This window comes from Electrona antarctica, assembly GCF_951216825.1.
Source record: "Electrona antarctica genome assembly, chromosome: 16".
In the NCBI taxonomy this organism is placed as follows: domain Eukaryota; kingdom Metazoa; phylum Chordata; class Actinopteri; order Myctophiformes; family Myctophidae; genus Electrona; species Electrona antarctica.
This window is the reverse complement of record NC_136797.1, coordinates 29,872,639-29,888,954: the sequence shown is the minus strand read 5'-3', so window position 1 is coordinate 29,888,954 and position 16,316 is coordinate 29,872,639. Positions and strand designations below refer to the sequence as shown.

Sequence of the window (16,316 nt, the reverse complement as noted above, 5' to 3'; positions counted from 1 at the left end):
AGTTTGCAAAACTCAAGTCAGTTGTTTGCACCCTGCCTTCCAAGTAAGCAGATCAGAAAGAGAGACAGATAAAGAATATAGTGATATAAAACATACATTTGTGTTCATCTCGTCTCATTTTGCTACATTCACTTGGACTTTGAGGTCAGCCCTCTCTTGCCTTAAGTTTAGAAAAAGGCGCTTCCCTCCCTGATCCAAATTTGTCCTTTTCACCAGAGCCTACACCAAGGCCTTCATTATCTCTCTCTCTCTCTCTCTTCTCTCTCTCTCTCCTCTCTCACACAAACACGCATGCACACCCATGTGCACAGCCGCACACACACACACACACACACACACACACACACACACACACACACACACACACACACACACACACACACACACACACACACACACACACACACACACACACACACACACACACACACACACACACACACACACACACACACACACACACACACACACACACACACACTTCCTCAGTCAGGCCCCTGTGTCCCAGTCAGAAGGGGGTATAGGCTACATTCCGAGAGGAATGAAATGACGTTGAGACCTCTCCACTGACAGAACACTGCAGACCCCTGAAACCTTTATATTTTGGACCATGGGTGGACAGTTGGACAGTTGGACAGTGGGACAGTTGGACAGTTGGACAGTTGGACAGTGGGACAGTGGACAATTTGGCCAATGTTTGACCAGTTTTGACCAGGTCTTTTTCTTCTTTTCTTTGTTAGGTATTATAAAGGTCTTAAAAGTCCTTAAATTGTCACTTCACTGTCATCTAGGCTGAGAGAGAGATGAAGCAGGGACCCCCCTTCATATTGTATAAAATTGTGTTGTGGATTAAACCTTTTCATGGATATCATAATTGATAGACTTTTTGACAGCACAATCATGTTGGATTCATGTGTATTTTCAGACATTTAACCACTCAAACCCTAGTGAACTTGACCTTTCACTCTGTAGTACTTTTCCCTCTATACACCAAACCTCAAACTGAAAATAGCCAACCTACAAGCTCACAACGCCTTGCAGCCAGAGGCATTGTGAGCTTGTAGATCTGCTATTATATTGGCTTTAAAGTTCTCCTGCATGCATGGGACCCGAATGGAAACAAGACCGCAAGGTCTTGTTTCGGTGCTATCCTTTTGGATCAATGTGCTTTGACTGTACCATGTACTGTTTTGCATTTGTTATTGTCTAATAAAACAATCAATCCCCTCACTGTATATGTTTCTTTTCCCTTTTTACCTCCATTATGATGAATTCCTGTTCTGTTCTTTGTCTATATAGAAGTGTCTATTTGTACGTCTCTAAATGTTTTGATGAATTGAACATGGTGGACCCTGTTGTAAACAAGTGTAATGCTTAATTGGGTCGTCCACTCACAGTTAACAGCCTTTGTATTGAGTTTGTACTGTAATTCTGCAAACTGTTAATACAATTTTCAATCAATCAATCAATCAATCAATCAATCAATCAATCCATCAATCAATCCTCAGAAAAAGGTTGCTATAGCCTATGGTTCAAGTATTTAAAGTAAAACAATATCCCCACAAAGACCCCCTGGGGGTCATCACTACAAGGGGTCACCCTTGTATCACTACAAGTCAAGGCTTGACCCATACAAGGGTGCCGGACCCCCTGGCACCCTTGTAGTTCAACTACAAGGGTCCCGGACCCCCTGTTGAAAACCCCTATAGCTGCTGCTAGCCTACACAGTCACAACAGCACCAGTTCCACTTTGTGGCTGTCAGTTTGGCTAATGTTATAACCAGATGCAGCGGCTCTTCAAAGGCATACACAAAACAATGCCTCCATAAACAAATTGGTAATACTAGGACGATTTGCAATTGCTTAAAGTTTGGCTCTAAAAGCGTGTAACATGACATCTAAGATAATTAACAGCTAGGCTAACTGTTGTTTTTGCAGAATTCATAGCAGAAATGACGAACTAGGCCTACATACAGTAAGTTAGTAACAGTAGAGTTCCGAGTACTTGATAGCCGAAATTAGCCGATCTCCAAGCTCGCGCCGGCGCGCCGCGACGCGTCGTGAGCTTGGAGATCGGCTGTTTTCGGCCTCGCTCCCCAAAGCGCACTGTAAGCTCTAAGTGCATTTAGTCTACTTTACAGAAGCAACACTGCATTAAATATTTATACACACACACCGCTTCCGTTCAAGGCAAGCCTTACCTTTTCTTTCCTCGCTTTCTGTTTCTCCATCCTCTCCTATAATGATGTTTGTATTCCAATTTCCAAGCAAAAGTATAGAACTCCAAACTTTTCATCTACTAAGCAATTCCAACAGCATGCCTGCCCTGAGCCAGGCAAAGGAGTCCAGGGAAAGAAAAACTTTCTCCACTTCTTCTCAGTATTATCCACAACAATGCCACACCACACAGACCAGGACCGTTGCGTCGCTAGTGGACCTAATTATAGCCCCGTACGCGCACACGATCCATCAAGCGCACAAATAGTTTGGTGTCGCCGATATATACATTTAAAATGTTCTTAAAGGACATGTTAAAGCGACAGTCCGAACGGCCACTGACTGCCAGTGTTTTCTTCTTTTAGAGACTGCGTTCTCACTTCTCACAAGACTCACATCCGTTTTTTCTCTCTCTTCTTTTTCCTAGCGGATTGTTGGCTGCTTTGTAAGAGGCGGGGACCTCGGTGGTGTGGAGTCAGTTGGACTCAGCCATACACATGATGGACGCAGCGAGCAAGTTGCAACCTAACGCATTAAAACTTCTGGAAACTCAGATTAATCCATATGGGTGAAGAAGCCTTCGTTCATCTTTAGGTCTGCCTCTAGTCTGCTATATGCATTGCATGGGGCTTCAGTTTACTGTCTGTGTGACACTTATGATTAGGCTACTGTAGAGTTAGCTGTCTGTGACATCACACCGGAGTTGAGAGCAGTTACCTGATAGCCTAAAGCCACACAGAGGCTATTCATTGCAAAGGCAGTGTTGTAAAGTAACTAAGTACATCTACTCAAGTATTGTTTGTATATAGGCCTACTTAAGTACAATAATGAGTACTTTCTACTTTTGGTACTTAGTTTAAGTACATTTTAATGTCAATACATTTGTACTTTTTACACAAGTCCATTTTGAATTCCCAACTTTTACTTGTGGTATTGATACTTTTACTCAAGTCAAAAATGTCTGTACCTTTTTCACCACTGTGCAAAGGCAATTCACTTTTTACACCATGCTGTAGTGGAATACTTTATGATGCAGGGACCCCGGCCACAGGCGGCCACTGCATATTCGTAGCCAACAAATAAACCTTTTCATAGATTTCATTCAGGTTTCCACAATATATGTTCTATTAATATGTTGGAGTCATGCCAATGTGCATCTTCAGACATTTAGCCACTTAAGTTGGTCTACGTGGTCTTCAGGAGAGAGATGAAGCACGGACCCCAAACATATTGTATGGAATTGTGTTGCAGATTAAACCTTTTCATAGATTTCATAGATCGCTTCATTGACTTCATGATTCATGTTCATATAGGCTATTTTCAGACATTTAACCACTTATAGGCCTCACTAACACGGTCGCAACAGATTGCTGTATGCTTGTTGTATATAAAGGGTGTGACACAGCTTGCCCCAATGCATTTCCAATGGGAGTCACATGGTTTGACACAACATTTGTGTTGTATGAGGGGGTGGGGCGCAGTCGAAACACAGCCGAAAGCCATACAACAGCTTGTAGTCCAAAATGTGGACTACAAACCATGTGACTTCCATTGGAAATGCATTGGGGCGGCCATGACACTCACAACATTCATACAACAAGCATGCATCAATGTTTTGATGCATGTGAGGCCTTATAGTGAACTTGACCTTTGACCCTGTACTCTGCTCTTTTTACTCTCTACCTATACACCGAAACCGCTTTGCCAAAAATAGGCTCACATGCAGCACGAGACTGCTTGTAGATCTGCTATTTTCTCCTCAGAATAATGCTAGGGTTCAAGTGGTTAATGTAAAGAAAATCACAGAAAGATTTGGCAGACCCCCTGTTGTAACTCTGAGGACCCCCTGGGGGTCCCCACCCCCCTGTTTAAAACCTCTGTTATATTAGAATAGTGGGAATTGTACATTAGGCTAAAATGTATGTGTTCAGTGGAATATATATTGAGTTCAGCTCTTTTTCAGTGAATGGAGTCCACACATGAAATGACCACAGCTTGTGTTTATTTTGGACCAAAAAAAACCTTTAAATAAAATATCAGAAACTTATTGTATATATAAAAATAAACAGTGAGACATCCTTATCTAACCCATTACAACAATGTATTTGGTCATCTACTGGCCTCTTGTCATTTGAATTGCTGTCATATTTTATCTCCCATCTTGTCATGTACATTAACATATTTATTTTGTTTAATGTGAACTTTTTTGATATAAAAAATAAAAATATAAAAAACATACAGTACAAAACACCATGTAGGATAGGGAGCATACCTATGTCCCCCAATATAATAATGAATTGAGTGCAGAGCCATAGTGGGGAACATAGAACCTTTTTTGAGTGGGGAACATAGAACCTCTTTTTGGTTGAGCGGGGAACAGAACCTCTTTTTGGTTGAGCGGGGAACATAGAACCTCTTTTTGGTTGAGCAGGGAACATAGAACCTTTTTTGGGGGGTGAGAGGAGTGGGGAACATAGAACCTGGGGAACATAGGGATGACCCCTGTAGGATTTTCAAGTTTATAGATTGGGCCTACACCATCTTCTCTTGGTCAGTTCAATCAAATTACAAACAGAAACAATTCATATCAACTCATCACTATACAACTATTTTACAAGTTCTTTGTGTTCAAATCGCAGTGGTAGAAACGTACCAAAGTAAGTACATTTAGCCCAAATACTGTAAGTGCAAATTTGGGGTGCATTGACTTTATTTTAAGTATTTCCAAAAATGTATATATTCTACTCCATGGCAAATATTGTACTTTTTACTCCACAGAAAATATTTGACAGCTTTAGTAATAGTTACAAGTTGCTTTCCAGACCGAGATGATAAAAGCAGCACTATGTAACCTTTTTAATGCATAAAATGTAATTTCATCCAATCTGTATGGTAGAGTATATAACTTATACAATCTGTATAGTAGAGTATGTAAATATAATATAACTTATACAATCTGTATAGTAGAGTATGTAAATATAATATAACTTATTCAATCTGTATGGTAAAGTATGTAAATATAATATAACTTATACAATTGGGGGAGTTGTATTCCGTCAACCTGGTCTTCTATTGATCGTGTCAAAGGTCATGTCTCACTCAGAGATTCTGACAAGATTACATTTATTCCCTGAGCTAGCAAGCATTCTATTATCTTAATGGTAAGAGAAAGGTTACATAGTGCTACTTTAGAACTAATCCGAGTACTTCTCGCACCACTGTTCAAATCCCAGTGAAAGAAAGTGAACATGACCTTCTTATGTCCTCATCATCTGTCCTCCTCAGTGCTGTGGACCTTGGTGTTCTTGCTTGGCTGTTTGCGTCTGTTGTTGTTGCTGCTCATCCTCACACAGAGCTTCTGCAACCTGACAGGCCTTCCCTCCCTCCGTTTGGCTCTCCTGGAGTTGGGCCGCTTCCTGACCTTCAGCCGGATGGCCTCCAGAGGGCGCCCTGCTTCCATGACGCCACTGGGCTTCTTCAGCTGAGGAAGCAGAGCTGCCTGTTTGACCACAGCTGCTGAGCAACTGTTGAGAGCAAACAAAAAGGGAATTATGGGTTAGCCCAAAGGTTCCCAAACTTGTCAGGCCGCGACCCCGCAAAATAATCATATATTTGAACGGGAGACCCTGACATTGCCTTGCGTGGCCACTGGCCAGACTATATCTATTCTATATAACCCGCCCATATTTCAATACTGGGTCCTGATTGGTCTTCTGGAAAAGGACGTTTTTATTTTTATGAATTATTAATTTCTTTGCACCGGCAGATTAGAGTCTGGCCACGCAAGGCTAAACCTGACAAGCACTTGAATTGTAGGAGCTGAGGTATTACATTTAGTTTGACTCTGTTCCAATGATAAAGATTAACTAGCCGATCTGCTATTTTATTTTACAATATTTCTTAGGTGTACTTTCTTAGGTAATAGGTAATTTGAACATATTACCAATGTTTGTCATTTTGTTTATATAGTTACTTTTGACGTAATAATAATATTATTATTATTTTATTTTATTTTAGAGGTATTCAAAATGTCTTAAAAGTACTTAAATTGTCACTTTACAAATGTGCAGATACCCCATTACACTTATACTGGATGCTGGCTTGTTTACTGTTGAGTGAGAAAACACTGTTGCACATTAAGCTAATCATCTGTGGACCCCCAAAAAAATATTTGGGGACCCCCACTTTGATAACCAATGGGTTACCCTACACAGTTATACAGTATACTACAGTATATTATATCATAGCACATGTCACATCATATAATATCTACGCAGGCCATGATGTGTAATTGCATTACTAAAACCAGTGGTAAGTGTGTGTGCATTTTTGATTGATTGATTGATTGATTGATTTTGATTGATTGAAATATTTATTAACAGTTTGCAGAATTACAGTACATTTCAAGCACAAACTGTGCATGTGTGTGTGTGTGTGTGTGTGTGTGTGCGCGCGTGGCTGGCTGCGTGCATGCTATACTGACGTTTTCCCCTGACTGCAGGCCTCCTGTGTGAGGAAGCAGGAATCAGACACATAATCCAGCAGCAGAGCCTGAATCACAGTGGTCTCCTCCTGCTGAGCCAAACTCTGGAACAATCTGGCAGGACAGATAAACATCAAAGAAGTAAGTAAGTAGGTCGGGAGGAGCAGTTAATTGTCAGCATGGGCCCAATGAGAGCATCCCTCTATCCCCTGTTCAATGGACCGGACCTCTGGGAGATGGAGCGCCAAGTTACCAAGGTTCAAGGTTTTAAGGTTTCTTTATTTTGTCTCACGAGGGAGAAATGTGTCTTGGACCCCAAGGACCCACCCTGCAGCATACAGATACAATACAATACAATACAATACAAAACAATACACAATGCAAGACAACAAAGGCACATTAAAAAACCACACACCAACATACCTAGTGCAAAAAAGGAAGAACATCACCTCATAACCTTCGACCCAGAGTGTGATTGACAGAGGGACAAAGGAACACACACACACACACACACACACACACACACACACACACACACACACACACACACACACACACACACACGGACGCTATTTGGCCTAGTTTTTATGTTAAGAAACATCACACCATAATCTGCTGATCTACCAGCGATCATCGTCGCCATGCTCGCTTGTGGTGGGCAGTTTTGTCAATATTCTATTCTTGCCACAGACAAACAAATGAGCAGATAATAATATTATCAGAAACACATAAAGAGATAATAGCCATAAATGTTTACTTTACTCTGAGAGTGTACACATTATCTATTATCTCATTCTCCATTTGAACTTTTATGGTGTGCTGACAACACACCATAGTCTGCTGATCTTACTATGTACACAAATCTATGTGCAGACAGTGAGTTTACTGGTAGCACTGCACGTGTGTGTGTGTGTGTGTGTGCGTGTGTGTGTGCGTGCGTGCGTGCGTGCGTTGCAAATAGCATGATAAGCCCTTTACTGTAAGGTCACACAGTGGTGTGAAATTGTGAAAATGCATATTAACGTCAGAGCAATCCTATAATTACAGTGACTGCCTCCAAAACATTTTTACTTGATAATTTTCCAACTAATCATATGGATGTGTAAGTGTAAATCTGGCTTTACAGTACTGTATGTCTATGACGCCAAACATTAGATTTACCTAGTGGTGCAGTTGCAGTGGTAGAGGGTCCTTGATTCCTGGTTGTCGAGGCCATACTTCCTCTGTTGTGGAAAGATCTTGAACTTACATCCATCTAGGTCCGTAAAGACCTCACATGACGGTGGCTTGCCTATATGTAGAGATTACAGACAATAATATTATCAATATCAGATCAATATAAACATCTGGTCTCTTCTTCATCTGAGAGAGAGAGAGAGAGAGAGAGAGAGAGAGAGAGAGAGCTAATACACCAGATGTTGTTGTGGTTATTAATGGAGAGTCCAGAGAAGTGTCTGTATTACAGGTAGGAGATGTGGAGAGAGTATGTTTTGCTCTGTCCGTCTGGCGGTGTGTTCGTCTATGTGTGTCTGTCCTACGTTACGTTGCACAGCCTACCTGTATTGGCTGATGTGTCTTGCTGAGGCTGAGACAGAGTCAGTCCATTTGACACACTCAGTCTGACGGTGTGAGGAGGACTAGGCGTGACGATGCGAGGGCCTCCGGTAGACACGTTATCCAGACCTGTGCTCGTTCTCGCCGGCGTAGACATGGGTGTGGAGCGGGCGGTACCAGTGGTCAGAGAGACTGCTGGGACACCGGAGGTGCTGCTGGACGCCGTCCTCCCAGAGAGGGACACCGACCCTGGCTGTGATGTGCTACTGTTCTCCTCCTGGCCTCCTGTAGTGACCCGGCCTTGAGTTGAGAAGGTGGCACTGATGACGGTTGAGATGTTGAAGTGAGTGGTGGTGTTGTTGTTGCTGCCGCTCTCGTCGCCTCCGTACTGGGTGGCTTGGTGAACCACAGCATACGGTGCCATTTTGTTCTCCTTACAGCTGTCGAGTGCATGGAGGTTTACAGTAAATGAGTTCATGGAGGTTTACAGTAAATGCTTGGAATGAGTTTATCTATTATCCGGTATAATGGTCCATCTTAGGTATTGTCTGTGTTATATAATTCCAAATTGAATATCTGTTAAAGAGGCAATCATTAACTTCATTTAATAATTGAATAATGAATTGCATTTTATAGCGCTTTTCCAAGTGCTCAAAGCGCTTTACAATGGTTCATTCATTCATGCATTGGGAGGTGAAGCGGCGAACAGTCGACGCCAGCGACCTCACTTCCCACATTCACACACCAATGGTGGCGAGCTCACACCGACCAACTCATTGGAGGCAATGTAGGGTTCAGTGTCTTGCCCAAGGACACTTTGACATGTGGACAGGAGGAGCCGGGATTCGAACCGCCGACCCAGAGATCATTGGACGACCTGCTCTACCTCCTGAGCCACAGCCGCCCTTTAACCCATTTTGGGGGGAACCCCTTTTTGTGTTTTAAACATTATGCTATAATTTAGCTATTGAAAAATAGCAGATCTACAAGCTCATAGCGAACCACTTGGTGGCGCGCTACGAGCTTGTAGGTCTGCTATTTTTTTTAAATCGTGAAAATATTTATTTCAGAAAACTGGAGGATTTAGAAGAATGTTTTTAAATTTCGAGGTCAGGCCTAAATGGGTTAAAGGACTTCAATGTTATTTTAACCAATCTGTATTGTATTAATAGCTTGATTGATTGATTGACTATTTTACAGTATACAAAATGTACAGGGGTACAGTTATACAATAATGCTAGAAGGATAACAAGGGATGTTGGCAGGTAGTGCTGCCTCCAGCACATACTGTATAAGCACTCTCCCCCTGGCCGTTGCAGGGATTCCATCTTTGCAGATTGCCAGATTTTAAGCCAATATCGCAAAAAACAACAGTGGTGTTCACTTACCTTCCAAACCAGTTCCTTAGTGTGCACTGGAGTTTGTGGGAGAACTCAAAGCAGTTCAACTTCAGCACGTTAAAGAACGTATATCCCACTACATTTGATATGCTGTCGTTTGCCGCCGCCAGACAGCTGCGGAATCTACAAAAAAAATTTACAAACTCTGTCAGGAAAGATTGCCCAACAACTTTAAGATTCCATATTGATTGGTGCTACGTGGTTTTAGACTAGCATTGGTTCTCATAGTGGGGTCTGGGGACCTTGAGGGGGGTGTTAAGAGTTGTTTATGTTTAATTATATTTTCCTGGTATTTTAATAAGATAAAATTTAATAAGAAACTGTAACTTCAGGGACATGAAATACTGATTTAGACTCACTACCGGTTTAGACCCTGAAGATATTACAATCTAGCTATTTTGTCTCTGTCTGAATAAACTGTGCCTCTTGCTGCAAAATAACCTTCAGATAGTAAGATTATTCGGAACAAGTCACGCTGACCCAGCCGATTGCCTGTGGAACACTAAAATATGGATATACTGTATAGTACCGGTATATCACCGGCACATGTCTACAGCACCTGTTCCCCCTAAACGGACTATCTACACCTTTTTTTAAGTCAAAGAGCCATCTTTTTGAGAGGCACTAGCCAGCCCCTCCTATGTACAGCTTTTGGTGTATGTGCACAAACTTTGTCCTACACAAACATTAAATTCCCAATGACAATGAATGCACAATGTTACGTCATAGTGTCTAAATAGCACATCCACAAGCTCACAGCGTGTCACTGCTAATTAACTTTTTGTTTGTTTGTTTTTTACATACATCTCCTCTTCTGGGGGTCCCTTAACATGCACAGACATTTTCAGATGTGCGTCCTCTTACTTTTTGTCACAGTCACAGTGAGACATGGTGAAGATGTTGCTGTTGAAGACACCATAACTGGACTGAAAGGACAGGATGGTGTCCTTACACTGGTCATGTTCCCGGCAGCAGCTGTCCGTCCCTGAGAAGACACCTGCAAGACATCAACCGGACGCCCAGACAACCATTCATGATCAGTGTGACCAACTGTAAAGAGTGGTGATATGCATGATGTAATTATACAGTACACAATCAAAGAGAGAGAGAGAGGGGGGGGGGGGGGGGGGGGGGCTAGGGAGGGAGGGAGAGGAGAGAGGAGCAATGCAGGGTATGTGATATTTTTCTGTTTAATGAAGAGCTGGAGAGACATGGAGACACGTGTTACTGAACAAACACTCTATTAGCAATGAGTATCAGAATAAAAATCCATTTAACACTAATATTTAACAAAGGAATATCCTTATACCCTATACCTTTAACTTATTACATTCTAACTCTGAGTGCAGCTATGGACCATTAGAGTTTAATCAAAGCAGCAATTAGACTTAATTAAAAAAAATCACACCCGTGTGAAGTAAGTGGTGCAACTCCGTGTTGCAACCCCGCGTCCGAAACGGTTGAGAAATGACAGAGTTACCGTGTGGGGGTCCCTCCACTGTACCGTCTACTGTACTGTACTGTACTGTCACTGTACTATACTGGCACACCCAAAATCACCATATATACAGTTAATATGTGCGTGTGTGTTTGTGTGTGCGTTAGGTTGCGCACAGGTGGTGAAAAACAACCATGCTGTTTTCGTGCTCAGACGCACCCTGCAGCCAACCACCCACCCAGCCAGCCAGCCAGCCACCCACACACATAGTCACTTAAGGAAGTGGTTGCACCACTTAAAAAGGATATTTTAACCCATCTGTATGGTAGAGCATGATCTCTCCACGTTTACATATTTAAACCAGTCAAAGTGAATAAGTGATGTTCCAGGGGGTCCCAAGCAAAATTACATAATATAGCCTACATGTAGCATCAAAATTATATAATTACAGCCACTGTAATCTTTAACACAATTAGACTTCATTGGTACTCAAAGTGGGGTCCTGGGGCCGCGAAGGGTCCCGGGATTCCAGGGGGTCCCCGGCAAAAGTAGTTATCACAACCACTTTATATGGTGACTTTTCAAAAACAGCAGATCTACAAGTTTGCAGCTGTGGCATAAAGTGACATGCTGATGAGCTTGTATACATCTGCTATTTTTGAATTGAAAAAGAACATCTCATAACAATATATTTATATAAATCGTCGCTTCTGGGGGTTCCATACAAACTCCTTTCAGATGAGGGTCTGCGGGGCCAAATACATTTTAGGGGTCCTTAGTAAACATGCATGAAAAAGTTTGAGAACTATACCCATTCTCTGCTTTAGAGTCCCTGGTGTCAAGCGGGACACCTAGTGGTTGAGCTGAAACATTGCAGCTTCAACACTCCTGCTCTGCTTTTTGCTGTGTAACGTTCCAGCCACCACAACGTTCCCCCCCCCCCCCCCCCCCAACACACACACACACACACACACACACACACAGACACACAGACGGGGAAACACCTTGTTTTACTTAACTTACCCAGGTCTGCATATGAAGGCGCTTTATTCCCAGAGCCGCACCAGAGAGTTCCAGGGACAATGAAGCCACGTTTCACCCGCCGATGGCCCCCCGTGATGAGGTGACCATGGCCCTGCTGGTGGGCATTCATCTCAGCGACGCTCCGCGCCAGCCTCTGTCCCCCCGTCCTCCCCTCCTCCTCCTCCTCTCGCCCGGCTTTACTTGGAGACATCGAGTCGACGCACATCATCCCATCATGATCAAACAGCAGGCTGAGATCAAAGGGTTCATCATGATGATGTTGTTGGGTGAACTCCTCCACACACAGAGTCAAGTAGTGTTCTATGACCGCCGCGTCGTCGCTCCACGCGCAGCCGAGCGGAGCGCGCTCCGCCGTCGACCACACGGAGTGGTACAGACGCACGGATGGAGAGGACGAGGAGGGAGAGGATTTCCGGAGGAAACTATAGTGCGTCTCCTCCTGGTTCGCCATGACTTTGGTCCACCCGCAGTGGGTCTCCTGCTCCTCCGCGGTGGTCCGTGTCAGATGATGATGTGACAGCAACATGAACAGGAGAAGAGATGCGTGGTGCATAATGCTGCTGTCTGATGTGGGTGTCTGACAACACAGCTAGCCTATGAATGCAAACTGTCTCTCCCTCTCTTCTTCCCTCTGAATGAATGTAACGGACGGTCCCTATTGGTTGCCTTTATACCGAGCAGGGGGAGTTTCCCGCGGTACTATAAGTGATGTCAAGTAAGTTGTCAACACCTGATAGCGGCCACAGCTCAGGAACACGTGGTAAAATCTGACTTGTTGTATCATGTAACCCAAAACACCAGAGAACTGCGAGTCCTTCTGTCTCTCTGACTGGCCTTCCTGGGCCCCCTTTCTCTCTCTCCATCTCTCGCTCTCCCCTCTCTCCCCCTCTCTCTTTCTTTCTTTCTCTCTCTGAATTCCTCACTCTGACTGTCCCTCCTGACTGTCCCTCCTGAGAGAGAGAGAGAGAGAGAGAGAGAGAGAGAGGGCCGAGAGGGGTCTCTCTCTCTCTCTCTCTCTCTCTCTCTCTCTCTCTCTCTCTCTCTCTCTCTCAATAGAAAAATCACACCCAGGCCCCTTTTCCACCGGTTGGGAACCGGTTCAGTTCATGAGTCCATGAGCCAGACCTCCAAAATTAGAACATTAATTATTAATTGAGCGGGCAAAACCATACGCATATTAAATTGTTGAGTAAATTATATGATAACCCTTCCACAGTACAAATGTAATTAATAGATATCACCAGGAAACATCCCCAGTTGATTACTTACACGAACACAATGATGTATTGTGTTACACAGTTTCTGAAATTGTACATTTAAATATGCAAATTAGGCATTACGTAGGAAAATATGCAACAAAAAAAAAAAGATGGAAAAGCAACTACTGGTAGGGTTATCATTACAATGTTCCAATTTTGGAGGTCTGGCTCATGGACTAAAAACTGGTTCTGAACTGAACTGGTTCCCAACCAGTGGAAAAGGGGTCCCAGTGTGACGTGCTTTTGATGCAGGGTTTTGATGAGGTAATGACACCATAGACACAGTAACCGCAGTAACCACGCTGAAATATAACAGACTAATACACACAGTCAAGTGTTGGAGCGTAGCACCGCTCAAAAAGATCAAATTGCCTTAATTCCGTTATGGGGCATGCAGTGGTTGTGGTTCCACAAATGGAAAGCCCATTAATCTTTCCCATAGAGATGATTTTCCCATGCATATAGACGCTATGGGATGCCCAGCTGCTGCTGAGTGCAGGCCATTGTCACACACAGAATAGGCTACTCTAGCCATGCAAATTTATAAAGGACTTCAATTTACGGCCTGTGTCCACAGCTCCAGTCCACACACACACACACACACACACACACACACACACACACACACACACACACACACACACACACACACACACACACACACACACACACACACACACACACACACAGTGTTTTATGAGTGGGAGGGCGGTTCGAATATCATTTCACACGTGTTCTAATCCAGGTTGTGGCCCACAACCTGGATTAGAACATTGCACGTGTGAATCTGCGTGCACTGCATGTGTGCTACACAACGCATGGGAGTGAACTGCGCGCGTGCGCGCGTGCGTGTGTGTGTGCGTGTGTGTGTGTGTGTGTGTGTGTGTGTGTGTGAAGGGCAATGCGAATGGTAAGTGATATTGATTAATAGATGTTCACAGAGAGATAAGTAGGTCTATCAATGAACAAACCTGACCATGCATGTATACCTCATCAGTAGGTTATATTGATACATGAGCCTGAACTATATACAACACCATTCTATTATCAGGCCTATCATAACTTCTTTACAATATCCTCAAGCTGGTTCGGTCACATTACAAACGTAGACTGTAAGATTAACATTTCACTTTTCAGTATACCGGTATGCAGATTTCATGACTTGTAATGTTTCCACTCAACCATGCATTAGATCAAGGGTTATCATACTTTTAAATACTCATATTTGAACTGGGGACACCCCACCCTGACAAGCACTTGGAATTGTAGGCGATACATTTAGTTTGATTTAGTTTGACATGTAGGGGTATGATGAGGTATGTATCAGGTCCCGACTCCCGACGCTAACTGTGAATAAGTAACAAACCTACTGTACGTTCAGTGAGTGGGAACTGGGAAGCTTGTCACTCAAAAGTCAGCCCAATGTAACCACGCCCCTCCATGAGCACCCTACTATCACATTTTAAATAAATTAACTACTACTACTAAAAGAAATATTATAAATATTTTATAACAGTCAAAGAACTGTTGGTTCTTCTCACTGAGAAATATCTTTTGTAATTTCCAGTGGTGGAAAGTACTCAAGTACTGTAGGTGTGTAATTTCCAGGCACTTTTACTTCTTTACTTTAAAAGAGTAGTGGAGTACTTCTACTCCACTACATCTCAGTCTAAATATTGCAGTATTACTCCACTACAATTATATATATATATATATATATATATAGCTGCTAGCTGCTAGCTATTTTCATTTTACATTCTTGAAAACATATATTTGAAATGGCCATTTGTTTTAGCATTTAGCATTCTTTATAAGTTTGATGCCAAGACTTTAGTATAGGCCTACGTTTACTCAAGTACATTTTGAATACCAGACTTTTACTTGAGTATCCTATACAGTGAGTATCCTATACAGTGAGTATCCTATACATGTGAGTATCCTATACAGTGAGTATCCTATACAGTGAGTATCCTATACATGTGAGTAGGGCGACTTGTTCCATCACTGGCAATTTCCTCTTTTACGTACCTTGGGTTTGGGGTTACATATAGTCTTACGGACACAGCAGCCACAATGGTTTCTTTTCATTCATGTCCCGGGCCAGAACACTGGAAGAGACTTTTAACCATGACGTGATTCAACTTGACCCTGTGTTTAAAGAATTACGGTCTGTAGGGCTAACTGGGTCCATGAACCTTCACCCACTGGGCAGAGGAGGAGAGCAGTTTTATCAAGATGGGTCAAAGTTCCCCAAAACTCCAGCTGCGTGTCTGTCTGTGCTGATTGGTCCAGACCTCACCTGATCCAAACAAAGTTTCCTTCCATGTCACAGGCAGTGTTGCCAGGTAAGTAATTGAGTATTGAAGTAAGTAAATACCGGTAAGTGACTTTTGGCTTGTTCTTCCTGTAAAGTTGCTTCTAAATTGGTAGTTGCGGTTTGCATTTTTTTTGTTTCCTAGTCTTGTTTAAACCAGTGGTTCTCAAATATTTTCATGTGAAGGACCACCAACTGAAAATATTTCCTGCCAGGGACCCCTGTAACAGATGTGTTGTTAAAATGTTTTCAAAATATTAAAAAATAAATCCCCAATATTTTTGGTAAAATATATAATAATAATCTACAAGCTCACAGTGCGCTGTTTGTAGATCGGCTATTTTCACATTCCCGACGTATATATAGGTTTATAAAGTGCTCATAAACAGTAGCCTATAGACCTGTTGCTTATTTCTCTGGCAAAATCTGGCAACACTGGTAAGTTTTCACAACATTGGCCCAATTCCAATCGGCTCCCTTACAGTACTCTCATACAGTAGCGTCACGATGATGCAAGATGCAGCTTATAGTACAGGCGCGTCAGCTGGTAGATGGAAATGAAGCTCGCGCGTGGCTTCAACTTGCAGTGGGGGCAACTGTCTACTGT

The 16,316-nt window shown here is 42.8% G+C and overlaps 2 protein-coding genes across 2 annotated transcripts in view; both read right to left on the bottom strand.

The window, feature by feature from the left end:
• Positions 1–2,529, bottom strand: part of LOC306939278 (tetratricopeptide repeat protein 28-like) — a 55,131-nt gene extending 52,602 nt beyond the window's left edge. The window contains exon 1 of the mRNA XM_079523847.1: positions 2,202–2,529. Coding sequence (XP_079379973.1) covers positions 2,202–2,231 — 30 coding nt within the window. The 5' untranslated portion in view covers positions 2,232–2,529. The remainder of the gene's footprint in view (positions 1–2,201) is intronic.
• A 1,672-nt stretch (positions 2,530–4,201) lies between these two features.
• Positions 4,202–12,748, bottom strand: pla2g3 (phospholipase A2 group III). Its single transcript, XM_079524449.1, has 7 exons — positions 12,116–12,748; positions 10,519–10,651; positions 9,643–9,777; positions 8,258–8,694; positions 7,862–7,991; positions 6,701–6,814; positions 4,202–5,741 (listed from the first exon to the last, which is right to left on the bottom strand). The coding sequence occupies exons 1-7, from the start codon at positions 12,687–12,689 to the stop codon at positions 5,486–5,488; spliced, it is 1,779 nt and encodes a 592-aa protein (XP_079380575.1). The 5' UTR covers positions 12,690–12,748; the 3' UTR covers positions 4,202–5,485.
• Positions 12,749–16,316: the final 3,568 nt, after the last annotated feature.

Bases quoted from the DNA above. Each gene is read 5' to 3' on its own strand.
- pla2g3 (XM_079524449.1), bottom strand. From the start codon at position 12,689: ATGCACCACGCATCTCTTCTCCTGTTCATGTTGCTGTCACATCATCAT. The intron at 10,652-12,115 runs GTAAGTTAAGTA...GATGTCTTGCAG, and splicing joins GCCTTCATATGCAGACCTGG to GTGTCTTCTCAGGGACGGAC. The intron at 9,778-10,518 runs GTAAGAGGACGC...TTTTTTTTGTAG, and splicing joins CACTGTGACTGTGACAAAAA to ATTCCGCAGCTGTCTGGCGG.